The 21,322-nt window shown below is 36.9% G+C and overlaps 1 protein-coding gene across 2 annotated transcripts in view; it reads right to left on the bottom strand.

Annotated features, from left to right (window-relative positions):
* The window catches only part of ITSN1 (intersectin 1), a 150,784-nt gene that overhangs the window by 86,142 nt on the left and 43,320 nt on the right, over positions 1 to 21,322 (bottom strand). For both annotated transcript variants that reach the window (XM_068425074.1, XM_068425073.1), the window contains exons 5-14: positions 15,316 to 15,476; positions 13,661 to 13,840; positions 12,931 to 13,030; positions 10,353 to 10,453; positions 9,638 to 9,701; positions 7,279 to 7,416; positions 6,203 to 6,318; positions 2,481 to 2,743; positions 1,512 to 1,661; positions 1,188 to 1,328 (exon numbers count right to left, since the gene is read on the bottom strand). In XM_068425074.1, coding sequence (XP_068281175.1) covers positions 1,188 to 1,328; positions 1,512 to 1,661; positions 2,481 to 2,743; positions 6,203 to 6,318; positions 7,279 to 7,416; positions 9,638 to 9,701; positions 10,353 to 10,453; positions 12,931 to 13,030; positions 13,661 to 13,840; positions 15,316 to 15,476 — 1,414 coding nt within the window. The remainder of the gene's footprint in view (positions 1 to 1,187; positions 1,329 to 1,511; positions 1,662 to 2,480; positions 2,744 to 6,202; positions 6,319 to 7,278; positions 7,417 to 9,637; positions 9,702 to 10,352; positions 10,454 to 12,930; positions 13,031 to 13,660; positions 13,841 to 15,315; positions 15,477 to 21,322) is intronic.

The raw sequence follows: 21,322 nt of genomic DNA, 5'->3' as shown, positions 1-21,322 counted from the left end.
ACTGCTAAGTGTAACTTAATTTCCTGCACTTGATTGAATGCTGTTTGGCTTCATTTTCACTTGCCAATACATGAGCATTTCATTAAAGATAGAAGAGTGGTTTCAATCCTAACAATGGAAGTTGTTTATGTCACAAGCATCCCATAGTAGCATTTCTTGTTTGCTATTGTTTGCATCAAGTGGACACAAACACTGTGAAAGAATGAGCCCTAAATTCTACTCTTTATAACAAGCTGCTGCCAAAAGAAAGATGTCTTGTGAAAGGTGTAATGGTGTACCCAAAACTTCAATAGAAATATAAGATGTTTTAAGAAAGAAGGAAAAAAAAAGTCAAAAAAATACTCATACCTAAAACGAAAAACATGAACTTTCAAGTTCTGATTTTGTTCAGATGAATGTACTATATTAATTATGCTTAGAAAGTTGAAATGGAACAGTAGGATTAGGTTTTAAGATAGGTTTTACACCTAAGCCCTCATAACATAAGCATGAGATTCTTTTTGTAGTGGTAGAAAAGCACTGTGAGCCCCTATTACTGGCCAAGAATTAATTTCAAGCAATATAAAATATTTAATAAAGAGAAAAATCCCTAAATTAAATACTACAACTCATCTAGAAACCTTTACAAATTGCAAAGAATATTCTTCCACTAAAAGCAGACATCTACTCAATTCCATCTTTAATTTGACAAAGAATTTTAGATAGAGAAGTAGGAAAGACAAATGCAAGGGTTAGACCAAGAACTAACTGGTTTAACTTCAGTTTTGAAAGTTCATTATTTTATAATTAAAAAAAAAAAAGCATCATCAACAAGCCACCTCACTGAAGTCCATTCTTTCTTTCAGCACTCAAACAGGGATCACTGCCAACAAAAATACATGCCATTAAATTTAATTCTCCTCATCCCCCCAAACCCTTTAACATCTTCAGCTAAACAATTTATTTACTGCTCCCACAACAGGATTCCATGAGGATGAAGTGATAATCACAGACACACCTTCAAGTGTAGGAAGCAATTCCTAGACATGTCTGAAGAAGATTCATTTAAAAGAACGACACATTATCTACAATTCCTTATGCACAAGGAACAACACATCATATATTGTGGCAAGTTTACTTAGGATATTGATGCAGTTGAAGAGGTCAAAATGCAAGGCTAAGAACAAAATTAGAGGATGTTTTCTCACCTGTAGCTGCTGTTGCAAATGTGTGATTTCTGCAATTCTCAGTTCTCTAGATTTATTTGTACTTTCAATGTCTTGTCTTTGGGTAGACAGCCGACATCTGATATCCTGAAGCTTTCCCTCCAACTGATTTTTTTTATCATTCTTTAGGAAAAAAAAAAAAGAAAAAAAACTCTCTTTTTTTTACCAGAATGGTTTGTCATGCAAGTCAGGATTTGAATACGGAATAAAAGTACTTTTTCAAAGTTGAAATTACAGAAAATAAACATGGCCATATCACAGTCACTACTGTGGCTTGTATGGTTTATCTGCGATACGATCACTTACTAGAGCTTCCAGCTCAAATTCTAAGGTCTTCTTCTTTGCCTTCAGAACAACTATGTCCTCTTGTTCTTTGTTTCTTTGATTTAGTAGTTCTTGCCGACGATTACGCTCCCACTCAAGTTGCCGTTGCCTCTCAAGTTCCCGTTTTGCAGCCTGTAGCATTTAATAAAGAAAGAAATAAAGATAATAAATATCTATTTTGAGAAACTATTCTAATTGCTGATATTAATATTCTAATGTGCAATTAAAACACGAACATAAACACACTCTAAACTGTGGACTAAATATGTGCCTCTATTTAAGCACAGAAATTGCTCAATTGTTTAAATGCTCACTTGAAAGCAGTGGTGAAATGGGGCTTTACTGTATAGCAGACAGGTGACTAAACAGAATATCACTCCATTTTAATCAGTTTCCCAAGATCCAATTTTCTGTTTTAACAAGTTGTTTCATACTAAGGCTTCAAGAACTCTCCAGGATAGCATCAAATCTCTTTCCAACCTTCAACATCAGGCATTCTGCAGCTTTGCAGAGAATAAAATGCTACTGCACTGAATGCAGCATTATTTGGCAACATGAGAAAATAATATCTTTTTAAGTTAACCAGTATGTGTTTTCTTTTAACAAATTAACTCATCACAGGAAAATCATGAACGCCACCAATGCCCGTAAGTTTTTCTTTGTTCATTCAAGCATCTCTTTATATCAAAGAAAATTTTTTTTTTTTAAGAAGTCAGAGGTTAGGAGCATATTGTCCTAGATCTAAATGTCTCATCCATCCATTTCATATGAAAAATGAAAAGAGCTAGTCCACTCTTCCCTTACCTTCAAAAACCCAGAAATTTAAGTTCATTTTTTAAATGTTTGCTTACTAACAATGATAGCAAAATATTTAGTGTACACACTACATTTTGTTCTAATCAAACACAGCTGCCAGTGCCATAACCACCTTCCTTTTATCCAGTTGGTTACCTCTCTTCTTTCTATTTCTTTCCTCCTTTCCTCTTCTCTCTGCCGTTCCAATTCCCGTTGTTTTTCCAACTGTTTCTCTAGCTCCAGTTGTCTTTTACGTTCTTGCTCCTGCCGCTCACGTTCTTTCCTTTCCTGCTCTGCCCGTTCCAGCTGTGCTAGACGCTCTTGTTCTTTGCGTTGCTGTTCCAGGAGAGCCTGCCTCCGTTTTTCAAGTTCTAGATTGCCACGTTCAAAGTTCTCTCGTTTTTTATCTTCAAATGTAACTTCAATGTGTAGAAAAATGGGGCAAAGGAGAATTAAACTCTGCTACTGACTTAAAAAAAAAAAATCCATATATGCTGAATCAAAGTGAAACAACCTTCCAACAGCACGAGATACAGCTCTCAACTACTGATAATATAGCTCTACAGGTAATTCCAGGTTTTATCATTAGCATTTATATTGTAGATCCCCTTAAACCCATAACCCTTAGAAAATCAAGGTACGAATTCCAGTTCCCATTCCTCAGGCTTGTAGATTTCTCCACAAAGGCCAAGAAGTGGGTGTAATTTAGACAAACCATTCACCAGCTAATCCTCTGTGAAGAGACAGGATCTGGAGTTCCTCTATACATTTGATAACAGTAGCAGTACAAGAACCAACACTTCAGTTACTACAAGGCAAAGAATTCAGCTGATGATATTATGAAAAGGCCGCTATGCAAATGACCAGAATGTATTTAAACTTGATATTCTCGTTAAGATTACTTATTACTGTCAGGAAAATAAATGGTTTGCTTAAGTTCTCGAGCAGCTGAACTCAGGAAGACTGTATTCCTGCAGATTTGCATCCTCATCACTTATTGTCCTAAATGAATTATCTCAGTTCCAGCATGGGTTCCCTGACATTCTTCTGCAATATCAGGGATTGTCCTTCCCCTGTCCCACATTCCTAGCCCCCTCCCTCACAGTTCCTCCAAGTTATTCTTTCCACTTCGCCTTCTGTTTCTTTTCATGCCCTGTATGTTCCATTCCCATATTCTATATTTCTCTCCCTGCATGCCCAATGTACATTTTTGGCATGCAAGTCAAATCAAGACATAGCACATATTTACTTCGAAGCCTGCATGCCCTAACGGTTTGACATGTTTGACAGTTGAATTCAACTGCTGAACCAGTTGAATTCTTGTCTTTTTCTAAGTTTGGCCCTCTTTCTTATTGCCAATCACCAATTTTCATAAAACTTGAAAAAAATTTAACCACTTTGACGTCTGTCAAGTTTGTTTAAAATTAACCACCGGGTTCAAAGAATATGAAGAAACAGACTGATAGAGAGAGAATGTGATCATAACCCCGATTTAGGACACAAAGCAAAAGGGGGGAGTGAAGTGTAGAAAAAAAAATATTTACGTCAAGAAAGTCAGTTAAAAGGAATATGTAGAAGGGCAAAACATTTGTGAGTAGCACGGACATTAAGATACCATGTTCAACAAGCTAGTACGGTTACTCAGCAAAATCAAGGTAGCTACCAGAGATAACAAAAAAAAAAGCATATCCAAAGTACAAAAACAGAACAACTTCTGGCAAATTAAATAAGTAGCTATTGGCTTGTGTTACTATGCTTAAGGAAAAGCTTCTAAAAGCCAACAATAAAAACTCTTTTAAATATCTCAAAAGAAAAAAAAAAACAACCACAAAACCTAGCCAGACTCAGCAAAGCCAATGAAGCAACAAGATGACACTCGCTATTATAAGAGATCTTTACAACGGAAAATCTATACATCAAATACTGTAAAAGGCTGATACACTCTAGTTTCTCTTTAACTGAAAACAGAAATGGCTTTAAAACAAAAATAAAACAAAAAACCAAAGAGTAACAGGTTGCCAAACCCAGACAGTGCTAATCCATAGGTCAAACACAAAATTCATTAACTACTAGCTGTGCTGTGCAATCCATCCTTTGATCAACGTCAGTGCTGTAAGACTAGAAGATGACAAGTGCAACACTAGTCTTTAAGAAAAGACAGTATAATGATCCTGAAAGCTACAGACAAGTCAGTCTACTCCCACCTTGGGCAAAGTAGCAGAGGCTACAGTAGACAGCATTAGTACACATGACTAAACATGATACCACGGAAGAGTCAATGCAGGAAAGAGCTGCCTCTCAAGTCTAACAGACCGAATTGTATCAATAAGCAAGTGGAAAAAGAAGATCAGGTCAACAGAATACCTGCATGATTTCAAAGTCTAATAAAAAAACTAAGCCAAGGCAGTGGTTGACCTTCCTGACACTACAAACTGCATACCAAAACGCTCTGATTCCAGAGACACAAGACTTAGGCCTCAAAGAGCCACTACAGGAGTCATATCCCACCTGTGACCAAACATTCCATTGCGAGACCTCAGTGAGGTCTGCTTCAGCAGTCCCTGCTATCTCCCTTCATCCTCCTACAGCCAGGAATTACCCAGCAGACTGCCAGCAGCAGTTAGTTATAAAATACAAATCAAAGACAAGAGTTGTATCTAAATTGGTCACATGCAGATCCCCTGAACTAACCTGGTATGGAAAGAGGCAGAAGGTCCTTGGGAACTAACAAATATTTAAAGGATTAGAATTAAGGGGTGAAATAAATTACCAAACTTTCACAATGACAGAAAGATTCTCAGTAGCCTCCTTCAAAGATCTCTACTAGCAATTGTGCTGTTCAGTGTGCAACAATGACCTGGAAGAGATTGAAAAGTAACAAGACAGCTTCTGGAGATGATGCCAGATAGTCACGGTATTAAAATAAAAGCCTGACTGTGAAGAGCTTTAGAAGAATCTCACAAAACTTAAGTGATCTGGCAATGAAGAAGCAGAGGAAATTCAAATGTTAATGAATACAGAGTAGTGTACATGGGGAATAAAAGTAATCCTAACATGAGCTCTAAAATGGTTAATAGATTTGTGGAAGAATGTTGGCATTACTGAGGAAAGTTTTCTAAAACATCGACTCAGATCTAAGCTGTGATAAAAGAGACAACACAGTGTTAGGAATCGATCAAAAAATTTGAAAAATAATTTAGAACAAAACAGAAAAGCATTATTATGGCACTGTATAAATCTGCCACGTTGCTACATCAACTGTGTGACATTCTGGTCATCTTAGAATAAAATAGAGCAAAAGTAAAGAAAGTACAAAGAAAAGTGAGGGGATGATCAGAAGTGTTAAGATGTTTCTTAACACTTAGCCATTTAGCATCTAGGAGGCTTTCTACCCTTTTTCTTTTTTTTCCCCCTTTTTTTTTTATTTTCCCCAAATCAGACTGCTAAACCTTGTATAACAAAACATATTGTTACACAGACTGCAATGAAACAGGCCTCTGTATGTGTATTGTGATCTTTCAAAGAGCACGTAAGCCAAACTACACTCCACCTAAGTCAGAAGAATGATGTAGTAAAAAGTTTTCATTGCAGTCCTTCCTGTAATAGGGCTGCGAAGTGCTGCGTCTGTTGAGAGTGCATAAGATAAGCAGCCTGAATGCTCTTCATAACTCCATTGTCACTAACACAAAGGATCATGCAACAGTCAGGAATTAGCTGGACCAAGCAATGTCTTGGTTACGCCTCTGACATGTCACAAACTGACCTGCAAAGAAAACATTTCTTCATAAGCTTTTAAAACTCCACAGCATCAGGTGTATCCTGATTATAACACCTCTCTGATAACAGCACACAATACATCTCTATTTTTGCTTGCTCACCTGGTAATTTCTTTTCCAGTTGCTGCTGTTCTTCTTCTAATGCTGGTTCTTCTGGTACCCTTTGGTCTACAGATACTGAACTTGCAGCAGATATGCCACTACCAGAGCGTACTCTTCTGTCAATAAAACGATAATTCCAAGTTGCTTAAAAGAACCTATGCCTACCAAATTTATTTATGATTTAATGATGAAATCATAAATTAAATGCAATGATGTAAAGTTTAATGATATTTAATGTTCCCTCAGTGTTGCCCAGAGGAGTTTACTCAGCCATTGCCATTAAGATAACAGTATCCTCCAGAGTCCCAACAGCACATGCTGGTGACCTGATAAACCTAGTTCAAAGTTCACAGCACCATGTAACTTACAGACCTGTTCAACCCTGTCCCCAAGATCTCTTGCTTGTGACCAGTCTGAAGTTGGGGAAATGTCGACTTAAACTATAGCAAAAGTTGCAAAGACAGAGGAAGAGCTCACTATAGTTAAGCTAAAACCAAGACCCCACATGGAATAAACAAAAAAAAAAATGTAATCTTCAGGAGGCTACTTAAAGAACATGAAGCTATGATTGTGTGCAAACATTTCTTTCCCTTGCTGTTATTGTCTTCCCATCCATTTATCCACAAAAAAAGTGAAATAGAGAAACAGAAGTAAGGACTCACCACTACTATTCACAGATAGAACTGTATCAAAAGACATCTGAATTTGCTACAGTGTAAATTCATAGCACGTTCTGAATTCCAATACATCCCATTTGCTCTACAGAAGTACAGCTTGAACTATGACACTTTATATTTATACGGCCAGACTGAGTAAGTTTTGGAAGGTATGCCAGCATAAAACATTGACCAAAACTGTATTCTTAAAAGGAATTCTTGCTACTTCAGCTTCCAGTACTTGTAATAAAACCAAAGAGCTAGACAAGCATTTCCCAACGAGAAGGCACTCTGTGCCATAGATGCAGTACAAAAAGGAGAGGGGTTACTTTTCAGTCTCTTGTACTTTACACTCACAGTACAGCTTTCCCAAATGAAATAAAAATTTAGGAGCAAGATTCCAGAATTATAACCAGTTACCTAAATGAAGGTGGAATATACTCTGGAGGCAGTACAGGTGGCAGTGGCTGACCAGACATAGCTACATCAATTAAGTGCATAGCCAGAATAAACTCTTCGGCTGTAAGTTTTCCATCTTGATCGATATCGGAAAGATTCCTTTTTAAAGGAAAGGTACAAAGTAAGTAATTCTTAAATATTAAAAATCACTCTTAAAAAGCATAGTTTTAATGTATTCAGTTCCAAATTAATTCAATTTTTCACTATTTCTTTTCATACTACTTTGTTTCTTCAAAACAAATAATAAAAAGCAAAACCCAAATGCTTCACTAGTTCCCAAAGTTCTCATATATGTCTGCCTTGAAACTATCCTTATAGCCATGGCTTCTACTTCACTTGCTCTTTGAATGCTGCCTGTACCATACACTATATAAGTAACATTAATCAATGGAGTTTTCTCGAACACCTTGTGAACATCCATTACACGGTATCAGTTAGAAGAAAATCAGCTCAGATGTTTTGAAGAACTTTTTTGGTTTGGTCTCTTCCTTCCCTGGAAGCTCCTACCTCACAGGCCAGAGCACACATTTGCATTAAAATCAAAGCCATTAACATTCTAGTCCTAACAAGGACAAAAACATTTTAGCATTATGCACATATTAAAAATTATGGAGTAACATCTCTGGATGGCCTAAAACCAGTGCTCCAACAGATGTACAAAAAACTTTTACTCATATGAAGGTGACATTGGACAAAATTTAACTGCCTAAACATCATCTTTGTTTCTCTAGCATGCTGCACTCTAATCATGCAGGAAAATCTCCCATGATACCGTGAAAATCAAAGGTAAGCAAGTGATACATTTTTTTGATGTCTTGAGGTGCAGGACTTTGTTTATGGGATTTAAATTTGGAAGATAATTATAGCCCCATTTGATCCATGCTTGTGTTACTGAACTCCTCAGCTGGGGCACAAGAACAAGCCAGTAGAATGAAAATCCAGCATGCAACGATGTAACTGGTCAGCTCTCCTAACAGTCTGGGTCCACATCTTTGTTACAGAAATATCAGAACAGCTGCTACAGAATAGCTGACACCCTGCACATCAGTTCTCCACTTTGTGTGTCTATGAGTCAGTGAATCCGCCCCCAATACAGACTGACAAATCTTGCCCCAGGGAACAGCAACAGCAGTCCCACTACCAGAGAGTAAGTATCAGGAAAGGGAGCAATACTTCGGACAACAGAAGCTGTAAAATTCCTTCCTTATCTCAATAGACTTGGTAGTTTTGAATGTCAAAAATTAAAAGAGTTATGTTTAGAACTCCTGGAGTATGCTGACGTTGTTCCCTTGCCCACACAACCTACTTAAGTGCTGGCAACAAGCAGAGCATTTTTTGACTAATCATCTGCTGGATCATGGTGTTGATATTTTTTTTCCTTATAGTAGCTTTGTTAGAAAATAGAAAAGGAGAGAGTGCTTTTTAAGATATAACAAAAACATCAGTGCTTAGTAAAGAAAGCAAGTGCCATTGAACCGCCACGTTAGAGTGAAAACATGCATATCCTCACGCAGAAGTCAGATGGGTTAGTGAGTTGACAATGGTTTTCAAGCAAAGGCTTATAAAGTATAGAAGTTAATTAGAAATAACTTGTAGAGGACAACTGGAAATTAAAAATATACAGAAGCAGCATGAAGGCCATGTGAGAAGTCACCAAAGATAACCATAAATCAACAATAACCAAGTACTACCCAAGTAATAAAGTAGAAACATCACACAGTACATAGGAAAGCATGACCTTTCAAAGTATGAGGGAGGAGAGAGGCTAATCCATGTGACAATAAGAACACAATAAACCAGCAAACAAGAAGTTGAAAGGAAAAAGGGAAGCCAAGACAAATCCTTTTAAAACCCATTATTTTACAAGTATGTAACTCCAGCCCCTGGGAAATAAGACCTTAGAAACTCACATAAAAGGCAGACAAGCTCTAAAGAAAGTATGGTTCTGGACTAAGCTTCATTTTGTACTACCTGCGCAAATGTATTTTAAGTTTCACTGGTGCTGTATCACATATGGTCAGGGATGTGGAAGACACTGGAGGCTGAACGTTTGGTCTGCCTAAAAACCCCATAATTGAAACCCAACTTACAAAACATCTATGTGTATAGCGTAAAAGATGCTCTTTTTTACTCTTGTGAAGTAATGTCAATATAAGCATAGCAGTGCAGGTTTTGTTTTATAAAGTTATACATTAAAAAGAACAACATATAATGATTTATCAGTGGAGGGAGATGGAAAAGGGAGAAAAACCCCACAGTATACAGTACAGAGATTTAAACACAGTCTCCAGTTTGGTAGAAATTGATAGATTTATTTTACCATATTGTAGCCAGCTGAGCCTGGGGTAAACTTGACTGCATAAGAATAGTTCTTGCTTGTGGACCTAACAAAGTGAAACAAGGATTAGCAAACAAATAAGCAACTTACTCTTTTTCTTGCATTACCAAGTAGCTACTGCACAAGCAGAGCTTAGTTCTGAGTAGGTAACACTGAAGAGATGTTATCAGCATGAACAGGCTGTATGTACTGCTATCCCTAGTCCCCTGCCCTGCCCCTGAAAGGAAAATATTAAAAAATACATAACCCTTCCCTTCTCCACAACAATCACTCAGATTAAAAGAAAAAAAGCCATGAAAGGCAATAGATGCTCCCAGAACTAGTAAAACCAAGCCAGTGTACCATTCTAGTTTCCTTCTAAAACTGGATAGGCACCCTCATCAGTGGATTAACTGAACACTGTAAATGGCTGCATAAGTTTTCACATAACCTATTGTACCCTTTCCAAGAATCATTTCCCAGTGCCAACCTACTTTGCAGAAAATAAAGGAGAGGAGATGATAAAATGATCCCAGCTATGACAAATATTTGCTCCTAAACAAGATCATTAAGCAGTTGGGAGATTTGAACAAAAAAATACTGATGGTGCCAGCAGAGAGAGATGAGAGTCTCTTACTATCTGAATAGCATTCTAAACGATATTATAATTGGCCTTCTACAGTTTGAAAAAAGGAGACAACAAAAACTGCTTCAATACCTGTTAAGTGTCCACTCATTGTTTTATCATGGCTATTGAACAGCTGTCTGTACTTCAGTCTTGATGACTGAGGTACAGCCCACTCTGCCACAGGAGGCACACTAGAATTAGAAGAAGGATAAGGGGGGTGGGTGAAATACAATTTTAAATTTAATCACATGAAGCTAACAGGTACAACAGGATAAAGTGCTGCACAGAGATCAAGTTTTATGCCTGAAATGGTTCTTCTCACAAATATTCCCTTCTATTCCTGAAACCACAACAGCTTTGACTTCCTGTTTGAAAACATTTATCGTAATTCAGTGTCTTAGAAGATGTTTTTTGGTACAGTTGAATGACATGCCTAAGAGTTTTGCAGTTTTCTTTACTAGCAGGGAATTAAGTAACCTGAACAGTTCAGAGGAACTAAAAGCTTTTACCTAAACATGTAATAGGAAATGCCTTACCACAGTGAGCAGAAGTAAAATCTCATTTTACCCTGTCTTTAACTGGCTGTCTTAGCCAAATAATGGATAAGCTGATTAAGGCAAACAAATGTAAAATATGCTGGAAACACAGAAGAAAGTGTGAAAAAGCTACACTTGAAAGCAAAAAAAAAAAAAAAAAAAAAAAAAAAAAAACAGCCAGATTAAATAAGCATTTGTAACAGCATACAAGTATGAATCAAAACCACCAAATCCCTCTTCCCTGGTCCACTGAGCAGACAGCATGGTAAAATCTTTCAAAGTTGAGCTGAGAAGGATTATATGAATACTCTACTAATTGACCAGATATCCTGTTCTCACATGACAAGACCCAAAACAGCTAATACCTCTACTTCCAAACTATAGTGCTATAATAATACTCTTCCGTGGAAGCAAAGCAAAAACAAGCTGCATCTTAAATAATGAAAATAAGAAGTGAAACTTTAAAACAAAAAAAGCTGACTATTTAAGTTTTATCCATGTGAATTCCTCCCTCACCAATTTTGCTAGATTTGGAGTTTCCACATATTAAGTCTACTTATGTCTTACATATGTATGTACCTTGATCTGTGAAGTAAGGTTACTGTACATTAAGTAATGAAACTCTCCTTCATGGATACTCAAGTGGTAGTTTTGGAAGAAAAAATGCTGGAGGACAAAACAGTTGACTCTTGTACGCCAAGAGTTCACTATAGGTGATTCTCCAGAGTGATAAAAGCACTGCAAGTAGAATTTTGAATTTCACCCTTCTCAAAATTCAAAATAATTCTCAGCTAGAAAAAAAAATACTTCAACTTTACATTTCAATTTAATGGCCTTAGCTCTTCTTCCTCCCTTCCCATAAACTCTGCAAATCGATTACCTTGCTATCTGTTTTCTCCAAAATAAAACTTGGAAGACACACACCAGTTCATCACTCAGCATTAGCAGCAGTTTGTGAAGGAATATGCCCTCCAGGGCTGGCAGATGTTTCAGAGTTACTGAAGTAACTGTGACTGGGCTAAGGAAGCTGCAACCCCAGCCCAGGCAGATTCAGAGAACCATGCAATTTCACATCAGAAGTCATCTCACCTGAGGTTCAGGCCTCTCTTGGCAACCAAAGTGACCAACCAGATTCAGATATAGTTAACCCCAAAACTATGACAGCCCTCTTATGGAATATCTAGAAGCCATTTCAGCTGAAGTTCCCTGAACTTCCTTCATTATAAGTACTAAAAGTGTTGTTATAGACAAAGCAGATAACTTCTTGTACCTCCGGATATCAGAGCATCACCACTACGTTCCTGACAGTACTAGATTTCAAAGAGAAAAAAAAATTGTTTGTTTTGAAAGATTTTTAATCCTATTTGCCAATAATCAGTAGTGCTATCTATCTAATACCAAGGCACAAGAAAAACCTGCAGAAGAAAAATGAAAATAAAACTACATAATTAAATAATGTTCCAACCCATTTGCTTTTTGAAAAAAACCCTATAGTATAGATCTGTGAGAAAGCTTTGATTTATAAAGACTTTGGGAAATTACTATCTTACCTCCTCTAACGAAGTTTTATTTTGTTAGATACATTTCTTCAGACTGTAGTAAAATACATTTTGCCTGACCATACATTTTCCCAGGCCTTGAAACAATCTAAAAAACTTTCAGGTGATTTTTCATGCAGAACTTGAAGAATATATAAGAAACAGTTATGTGAAGTACATTTAAAATATGAGAACTATTAAATATCTTGCTTTTAAAAATAATCTTAGAGTTGCTAATTTTTAAGAATACTACTTGTTATGTTTTCACACTAACAGGAGGAGTGCCTGTACAGTATTACACAATGCAGATTATGTTTACACCAGCAAATGCTCTTCTAAAAATTAAGTTTTCAAGAGTCTGAAAACAGTGTCAACATGTACTGTAGTAGTTAATTATTATATTTCAATGATTCATTACTCATGGAGCATTCCTTGTAAAACCACAGCATCCTATGAAATCCTGAAGTAGTATCTCAGCAGGAATTGATTTCTGCAAGCAAATATTGTTTTGGAAAACAACTTTGTGAAAGAGAAGTAGTTTTTCTAACTCTGGGGAACCAGATACACACATACACTCACTCCATGCCAACTTACCTAGCCACATCAAACGATTGTGCCTTTTGCAGTTTTGCGTTTAGCTGCGATCCTGGACCAGATCTACTAAAGGAAGAACTCTTTGGCAATGTGGCTGTGACTAAGACAATACAGGTATTTATTAGTATTAGCATTTTAAACTGTAGAATTTCAATTACATTCATTTAGTTCCTAACATCAAACACAAGTATTATGGTTCTTTTGATGGTATCCCTTTTAAAAATATTAAGATAACAGTGTCTAAGAAAATATGTGAAAACACACAGGCACTTCCCTCATGTCTTTCTACTTTTGCAGTTTTATGCAAACACCGTTGACATCAAATTATATTGTGATTAATGTTAGAAATCATACGTATTCCAGTATTTTAAAGTTATCCCAACAAACAGCAGCACTTCAATAGTCATAAATAGATAGGAGAGGACCAATTTCTAGGCAACAGTTCATTGGCAAGCTAGATTTATCACAATGCTCTTATAACAGGGTTAATATTTTTCTCAACATGACTGACTGTTACAGTATGGTACGTCCGTGTTTCTTTACTTTTAACTTTATACAAGTTTGCTTACCAATTACATTGGGCTAAAACAAAGTACAGTCCTTACCCAAAGTCATTCTTTAACGTAAGTTAAAATGGCTAATTTCATGTCTACTGTTCTCTAGATCCAAAGAAAATGGCAAAATAGTTTGTTAACAGCAAGAGAGTAAACAGTCTCAGAATGTAGCATACCAGGATGAGCAAAAGCAGGCAGAGGCTGTATAACAGCAGGAGCTCCATTAGCCAGGGGAGGTACTGCTGCTGCAGGAACAGAAGATACTAATGGTGGAGACATTCCTACTACTGGAATAGATGCCATTGGCACTGGGGCAACAGCTGTAAGAGATGGCATGCTGGCAATGCCCCCAATACCTATGAGCAAGAGAAGGAGAATTTTTTTCTAATTTAGAGACTCCTAACATGATAAAACAATTTAACTGCAACCCAGCAGTAAATGCAGAATTAAAGAGCAAATTGAAATGGAAACTTGCACACATCCCTTGAAAGAACTGTTACAGTTCACTGCACCATTAGCATGGCAGGGGAACATAAAACAGTGCAGAGGGAACAACATACCACTTTATAATGTATGCATATAAGATCACACTGGATGCAACACTGACCAAAAAAGTCTATTAGCATTTGCTGAAGAAAAGAATTGTTTGCCTTGAACCAAATGAAGAGCAGCACTGTCAACTTGCAGTGAGTAATGAACCCAAAGCCCACGTTTAGCCACAGCTGAAAAGAACAAGCTTCAGGAAAACTGCTTGCAGCCTATTGTCAAGATGAAACAGTGCAAAGCTAATAGGGTAAAGCACAGTAATGAGGTATTTTAGGTGTAAGCACAGTCGCATGGATAACAGGGAGGTTAAGGAGGTCCAGTCATGCCAATGGGAAAAAATGAAGCTGTGTGCAAACAGCTGAGATCAAGTCTACACTAAAGGAGAAAAAAGAAAATCACAGATTTTGCTGGTTTTCTTGGGGCCTTGACTTTATTATGCCTTTTCTCACTTAAGACGGTATTTTTTTCTGTTCAATTTCACTGATTTCTTGCAGTCAAAAATAAAAACTGTTTGTAAAACTTGTGGAAGCAGTGACTCAAACAACACAGCTGCACACAGTTCATCAAATGCACTATTCCCTTTTCTTAAGGACAGTAGTGATTCTCAGGCACTAATCAACTTGAGCCACAGCAACGACCAAAATAGAAAGGTAAAGAAACTTTCACTACAGAATACAGCAGAACATCAAGGTGTCAAACATGAGGTTCAGCTTCATTTTGTTATTTTCCTTTCACTATCCCATTTTCCCTACTCTTTTCCTTGCAATGATAGTGACCTTGGCACTACTAACCACAAGAACTGAATCACAGCTGTTCTAGCTAATACCAGTGCAGCACTGTTGATAAAAAAAGCAGAGAGGTGCGTTACTACTATAATTTGACAAGTCAAACATAGCTAATCTTGCCAAAGCTGAAGATCCTTTAATAAAAGAATAGAGATAAATAACAATAGTTTAAATTAAAACTCCGTCCTTCGGAATACACTAGCCCTGCTACCTGATCCATCTTTTTTCCCTGCAAACACTTTTGTTTGGAACATACAGGGAGCAGTATAAAACCTGAAGCAAACAGGACCTCAACTTATGTTATTCAATACGGTTGGGTGCTAAAAGCTCATCGAGATTTTTTTTTGAGCATGTGCATGCATGTAGAAGCACTTGGTTTTGAGTCCACGTACTTTTAGAAGTCCTTTTCCCTAAAAGTTTCTTTTAGAAACTACAAAACAATCAAATTCAACTTAGGTTGCTATAATAGAAGCTAACACGGAGGAAAAGAAAGAGCTTACCAAATCCTGGTGCACTAGGCAGAGCAATAGGTGGCTGCTTCATGACTGGAGGCAGTGCAGATGGGAGTTGATAACCTTGGAGTTTTAATTTGATAAGTTTCATAGCTATTGAAAACTCCAACTGATCCATCCTCCCATCATTGTTCATGTCAGCTAGAGCCCTACAAAATACATGATTTTCATAGTTAGATTCTTAAATTATGAACTTCAGGAACTGACCTAGGAGTGTGCACACACAGGAATGTATATTCAAGACTAATTAATTTCCACTCAAAATAATTTTACCAGGCTAAAAATGGTCATAAAACAACACACTGTTTAAACCAAGAGCTTCTAGATTTCTTTCTTGGAGCGATTAATAAATATTCTTAAAGTCGCTTTTCAACTCTTAAAGAAATTACAGTGAAGCATCTAGAGAAGAAGGATTAATGTAGTTCTACAAAAACTTTGCAAAAATCACACAAATAAAACTACATGGTACTACAAAACAGCACCACAGGGAATCAAATTACTTAGTCTGCAAATCTGTACTTCAGCTACACTTAAAATAAGGCATTCTTTAAATCTGTGCACTTTACTAAACACCATTACATCTGCAAGTGTACAAATGCGTTTTCAGTTAAACAATAGTACTCATGATAAAACATTGAGTCTAGACCTTGAATAAGCTTTCATGTAAAGCAGTCTGACTTAAACAGTCCTCTTTTTGTTTCTTCATTTGATGGTTAAGAAAACCACGCTCAGCAGGGAATAGGGTTGGGAGGTTGGGCGGAGAAAAGCAGGAAGAAGAATTAGTTCCTGCAGTTGCAAACCAAAAAACAGTAAATCCACATTACTAACATAATCAGTTATAAAATTAGTTTTTAACATTATGCTTATTTCTTTGCTTTCATCTGAAGAATTAAGTACACATTTCAGTATTGGAATAATATATATTTTTAAGTTCATGCATACATTTGCATGTCATGGACATGACAACACAAAGGATCCAGGCAGTCTAAACTAGAGCTTTATTTCTGATCAAATGCCTGTCAAGGAAAACTTTCATGCAAGTATGTGAAGAGTTATCAAAAAAGTACTGCAATAAATTGACAGTTATTTATAATTGATACTTAAACAAGTAGACAGCCAGGTAAATGCAGTGGCAAAGCATTCACAAAACCAAAACTCTCCCACCCCAAGCAAAAAAACCCTAGGAAAACCCAACCAAGAGGCAGATCCCAGCAGGGGTTGCCACAGGTCAACCATACATCTTAAAGAGTTTCTCCTAGTTTAGATCACCAGTGGCATTTCACCAAAAAGGCAGACACTCCAACCCCTCCCAATATTTATAAGACAGCATTTTCAGTGGTGTAGCTGCCCTAATCCACCAATTTTGATGTCACAAGGCTAAATAATACTACTGAAAATCTGGCAGCAGTATTTAAAGAAGAAAGTCTGGTGAGGAAACTGTACACTCTGAGGCTTACAGTTAAAAAGAAAAGTATGCATTGCACCACTCCCTGAAAGATGTTGAATTAGTACATATATTTCATTGAGGAACAAGTTTTGGCTGAGAACTTCTAGCAGTAGTTTCCTGAAGCTTCGTATCACAGGGAAGTTTAATTTACACATAAAATCTGCCTGCTCTTCAGTAACTTTAAACCTTCCTCTAATCCCACTATCAGTAAGTCTTTGGAAGCCTAAATTTTGTCAGAACTGATTCTGGGACCCACATAGCATAATGTGATTTGGATTCAAGTTTCAGTCATGATCGCTTCGTATATGGTTCATTTGACAAATAAACGGTTAAAAAGATCCTACTGCAGCAGTCGGACTTCATATAAGGTAGTCCAACCATCAGAAGAGGGAAGGCCAGCATGGCAAACCTGTCAATCAAAAGAAGTGTAAATTTGGAATGGGTATCTCCTCTTCCTTGCGGAACACCATTGACTAGAGTCTCAACTTCTGATCACTCTTCTACAAAGAGCAAGCAACACACTGGGTACCTCCGAGTGTATTGGCAGGCTAAGTTAAAATGGAAGACATAATGTTTTTGTCTTCATGCAACTTGCAGAGACAAGTGGGAGAACCCTAGTGAAGGCAGAGGAGCCTCTCTCCTATGTGTTAAGCAACAGGAAGGATAAACTGCAGTAGCTGTTAATGAAAAATGTGTATGACCAAATGAGAGGTATAGTTACGTCTAGAAAATAGTTTAAAACACAAAGTAGGCTTCTCACATCTTGTTATTGAGGTTATCCACGTCCTGTTAATTCTGAAGTGCAATGGCTTTCTCTGGACATAAAAATACTAAGAGTTTACTAGCTTCCACCATATCTTTCTCTCCAGTGGGGTGTACATACCACAGGCCACTATATGCAAACCTGCAAACAGACTGCATGTATGCAGTATGTAATGCTTTTCTTCCTATACGACGAAACAGGTATAAACCTCGAAACGATTATGTTTGCATCTCTAAATTTTTTTCTACATCAGAAGTGTTTATATTGATTTAAAATTCCTGTAAAAAGCCCAAATTAATTTTGAAGAAATTAATAGTTTAACTATGACATTAAGAATATCCACTCTATCTATTTTTCAACAATAGCATGGAAGTGTCCCACAGCATGCTGTAGAATTTTTGCTGCCCAAAATCATCACTTAGGCTTACAAGGAACAGCATTACTCAGTACATTTTCATTTTCTTCTTCATACACCATTTACTTTTTACAACCAAAACAGCTCATATAACATCCATTAGTCAATATCTATAAACACTGATGTTAGATTTCTAAATGTCTCACTTGGGAGAAACACATGCTGCAAGTCTCACGAACCCCAAACATTCAACAGGCAAAAGGTATGTGGAGTGTTAGAATGTCAGGAACTTAATGGCTACATGTATTTTCTGAAGTGCTCCCTTTTGTGGGTTTTGCACTAGAAAGTAAACCAACATACAGTGAACGAATACTGAGGGTAAGAAAGCCTCATTAGAAAATTACAGAGTATTAAGAACAATGGAAACCAAGAACAGATAATTAGCTTCATTTAATTGATACTTACAAGCAGACACCACACCTTTTTAAACGCAACTAAAGAAAATGCAAAAATATTCAACCAGGAAGAAGTGTAGGGTTTTTAATGAAAGTTTAGTTCAACACTTGCTTAGCCATTCTTCTGTCAGATGCCCAGTGGAAATGGGCAGTAAAAGGCAGACTTATACAGCTAGCAAGCTGAGGATGGGCATAGGAACAAAGTTAGAGAAATTGATCTGGATAAACCTATTCTAGCAGATTGTTGACTGCACTCCAAGCAGTCAGTGGCCCTCTCAAAGACGACTCATTCCTCAACATACGGAGAAGTCAGCTCCATAGTGACCAGCTGGCACCAACAGCTCAAATAAATAGTCACAATGTTCCTTACATCTTTGCATTTAAGCAAAGTAATTACACAAGTTGTATTTAAAATAGTCTTATTTTTTCTACCTAAGTGGCTACTACACCTGCAAACACTTTGATTTACAAAATTTAAGCCTTTCCATTACTAAAGCACAGGCAGAGTCCCTCAACCTGTCATAGGCATGGCCATGAAAATGCAGTAAGAGTAAATATCACGCTGTAGGCGACCTTGATTCTCCAGGCACTATTTACAGCGTACTGCTAGAACAGTAAGTCTTTGCATTCTACATGAGAAAATATTAATTGTCCAGTAATAAGAAACTTTGACGTGCACCAGTCTCTTTGCTTTAACTGAACTCCTATTCACATAATCATCATCAGCTTTTAATTTAACGTCCGACCTTCTGTTCAACTCATTTACTCTACGTCAGTGGCTTTGTTATTATAAATTAATGGCACAAATTTCAGTGAGAAAAATTATGTACACACTACAGAATTTATACACATTTTTACAGCACGCTAACAAAAATCAGCTTTTGTCTGACAAAATCTTTTGTGAAAAAATAGGGCAAATTTCCATTTCTAATTACTGAACCTTGCGTCATGCTGTTAGATTACAGTGCTACTTTTGCATAAACATCACCTTAAATGCAGTGAGTTGCTGACAGTAAACACTACCTAATTTCACTGTTCTGCTTCTAATGAAATTTGGAAGAATGTAGTGTTCTTAAATTTCTTTCATTTAAAGTCTGGCCGGAACCAGTGCAGGGCAGTAAATGGATTAAACATTGACTAAATATTTATCATATTTTATAGAACGGGCCTGTGTTTGTAACAGGGGTTTTCTAATGAGAATAGCTGCACTGGGCTTCATCACAATGCTAGGTTTCAGGTGCTGACAAAATTCTTCCCTTACAGATCTTCTCCTCCTCCTTTCTCTCCTCTTTTCTGCAGAATGCAAAGATAGCTTGATTATTTTTGCATTTATGAGGCACAGAAACTGAGCATGCACAGGTTTTTTCCAATCAAATATGCTTATGGTTAGCCTACACGACATCTATCTCCATAAAAATAGCACACAGTGTTAAAATAAAGAAACCTCCTTCCACTTCAAAAAAATATGGATTTATTTAGCTTTACATTCCCATATTAGATTATACAATCCCATATTGCATTATAAAACTCAGCCATAATGGGAGAAATTAGGTCTTTCGCATCAGTCACTTAATCAATGCATGTACAGTAAGAGTTACAACTCGCAGAACGGTCGCCCATAATCTTTCATTCCCACACTTGGACACAAATTTAAGAAGGTTGTGAGGGAAGCGTATGTCAGAAATAGGTAAGTCAACCAATGGCTTTAGTCTGGCCTGAATAAGTAAGTAACTCTAAAGGCATGAAAAACAGATGGCATTGATTATTTTAGTTCTCGTTTAATTCCAGAGAGACAGGCTACAGAGAAGATGCTTTTTGAGGCCACCATTCATAAGGGCTTTAGAAGAAAGCCAGATTATTGCCTACTTAAAAACAGTTACCTTCCAAGCAGTCTCAATTCAAAGCCCACTTAGAGGCTATTTAACAGATTACCAGCCTGGCAGACTCCAAAGCTAGTAAAGGGTAGAACAGTAAAGAAGTTGTCATGACAGACCATAATAATTCCACTAATTTGCTCCACTGAGGTCCCAGAGACTTCTTTTTTCTTAAATGAATGATGAGTAGAAGGGACCCAGGAATTCTCAATGCTAAAAACCACGGAGCTACTATTTTTAAGGAACATGAATTCTGGGGAAACTTTGATTAATAGCAGAAATTAAAATAAGATACTCCTTAGAGTATCATCTTAGAAAACAATTACACCGACTGCAGAATATTCTCAAAGCAGCTCTTGAGGCAGAAGACATTTAACTGGTATTTCAGCTAGCTAGCTAGCATTTCTTGAAGTTCTAGTGAAAATTATTTTTTCATGATACAAAAATAGCAATTCAACTTTAATTAAAATATAAGACAGTGAAAATCCTTATATTGCTCACTTATGCCAACAAAATTCTCCCATTCATGAGATAATCCATTTGGAAATTCAGAGAGAGGGCTTGCTTTTTCTGCAGAGAGCTCTGAAGGCAGTACGGCCAATCACTCAGTAGGCCAATGCCCCCGCAGTTCCTGCCCCAGTTGTGTTTTTCTATACAAGTACTTCCACAGCCAACAAAACAGATGAAACTTTGTATTATCATAAGCTTGTCTACATACAGCTGTAGGTAATCCTTTATGAAACAAATGCTAGGCTCCAGTCTTGCAGACAGATTAATATGATCAACTGTATTCAAAGTAAGTAGACTCATTAAGAATAGGAAAACACTTCCAAAATACTTCCATATTTCTAGGATAAGAAAATTAATTTAAAGAGTTTTACAAGTTGCTCTAACTCAGAGTAACAACTTTCCTTCCTTAAAGACTTCTCTCCCTTGAATAATCAAATGCTATCTAAAAAAAAAACAAGAAATAAAGAATACTGATAGAAAATAAGTTTTATGCAGCTTGTATCTCTTTCAGAGATTCTGGGCTTCTTACTCCAGAACTTTTCCCTCTATGAAAGTACTCGCAGATCTAAATTAATGTTAATAGAGATTTAG

This window comes from Nyctibius grandis, chromosome 2 (genome assembly GCF_013368605.1).
Source record: "Nyctibius grandis isolate bNycGra1 chromosome 2, bNycGra1.pri, whole genome shotgun sequence".
NCBI lineage: Eukaryota > Metazoa > Chordata > Aves > Nyctibiiformes > Nyctibiidae > Nyctibius > Nyctibius grandis.
Note: the sequence above shows the minus strand (reverse complement) of the source record. Positions and strands in the feature narration are given on the sequence as shown.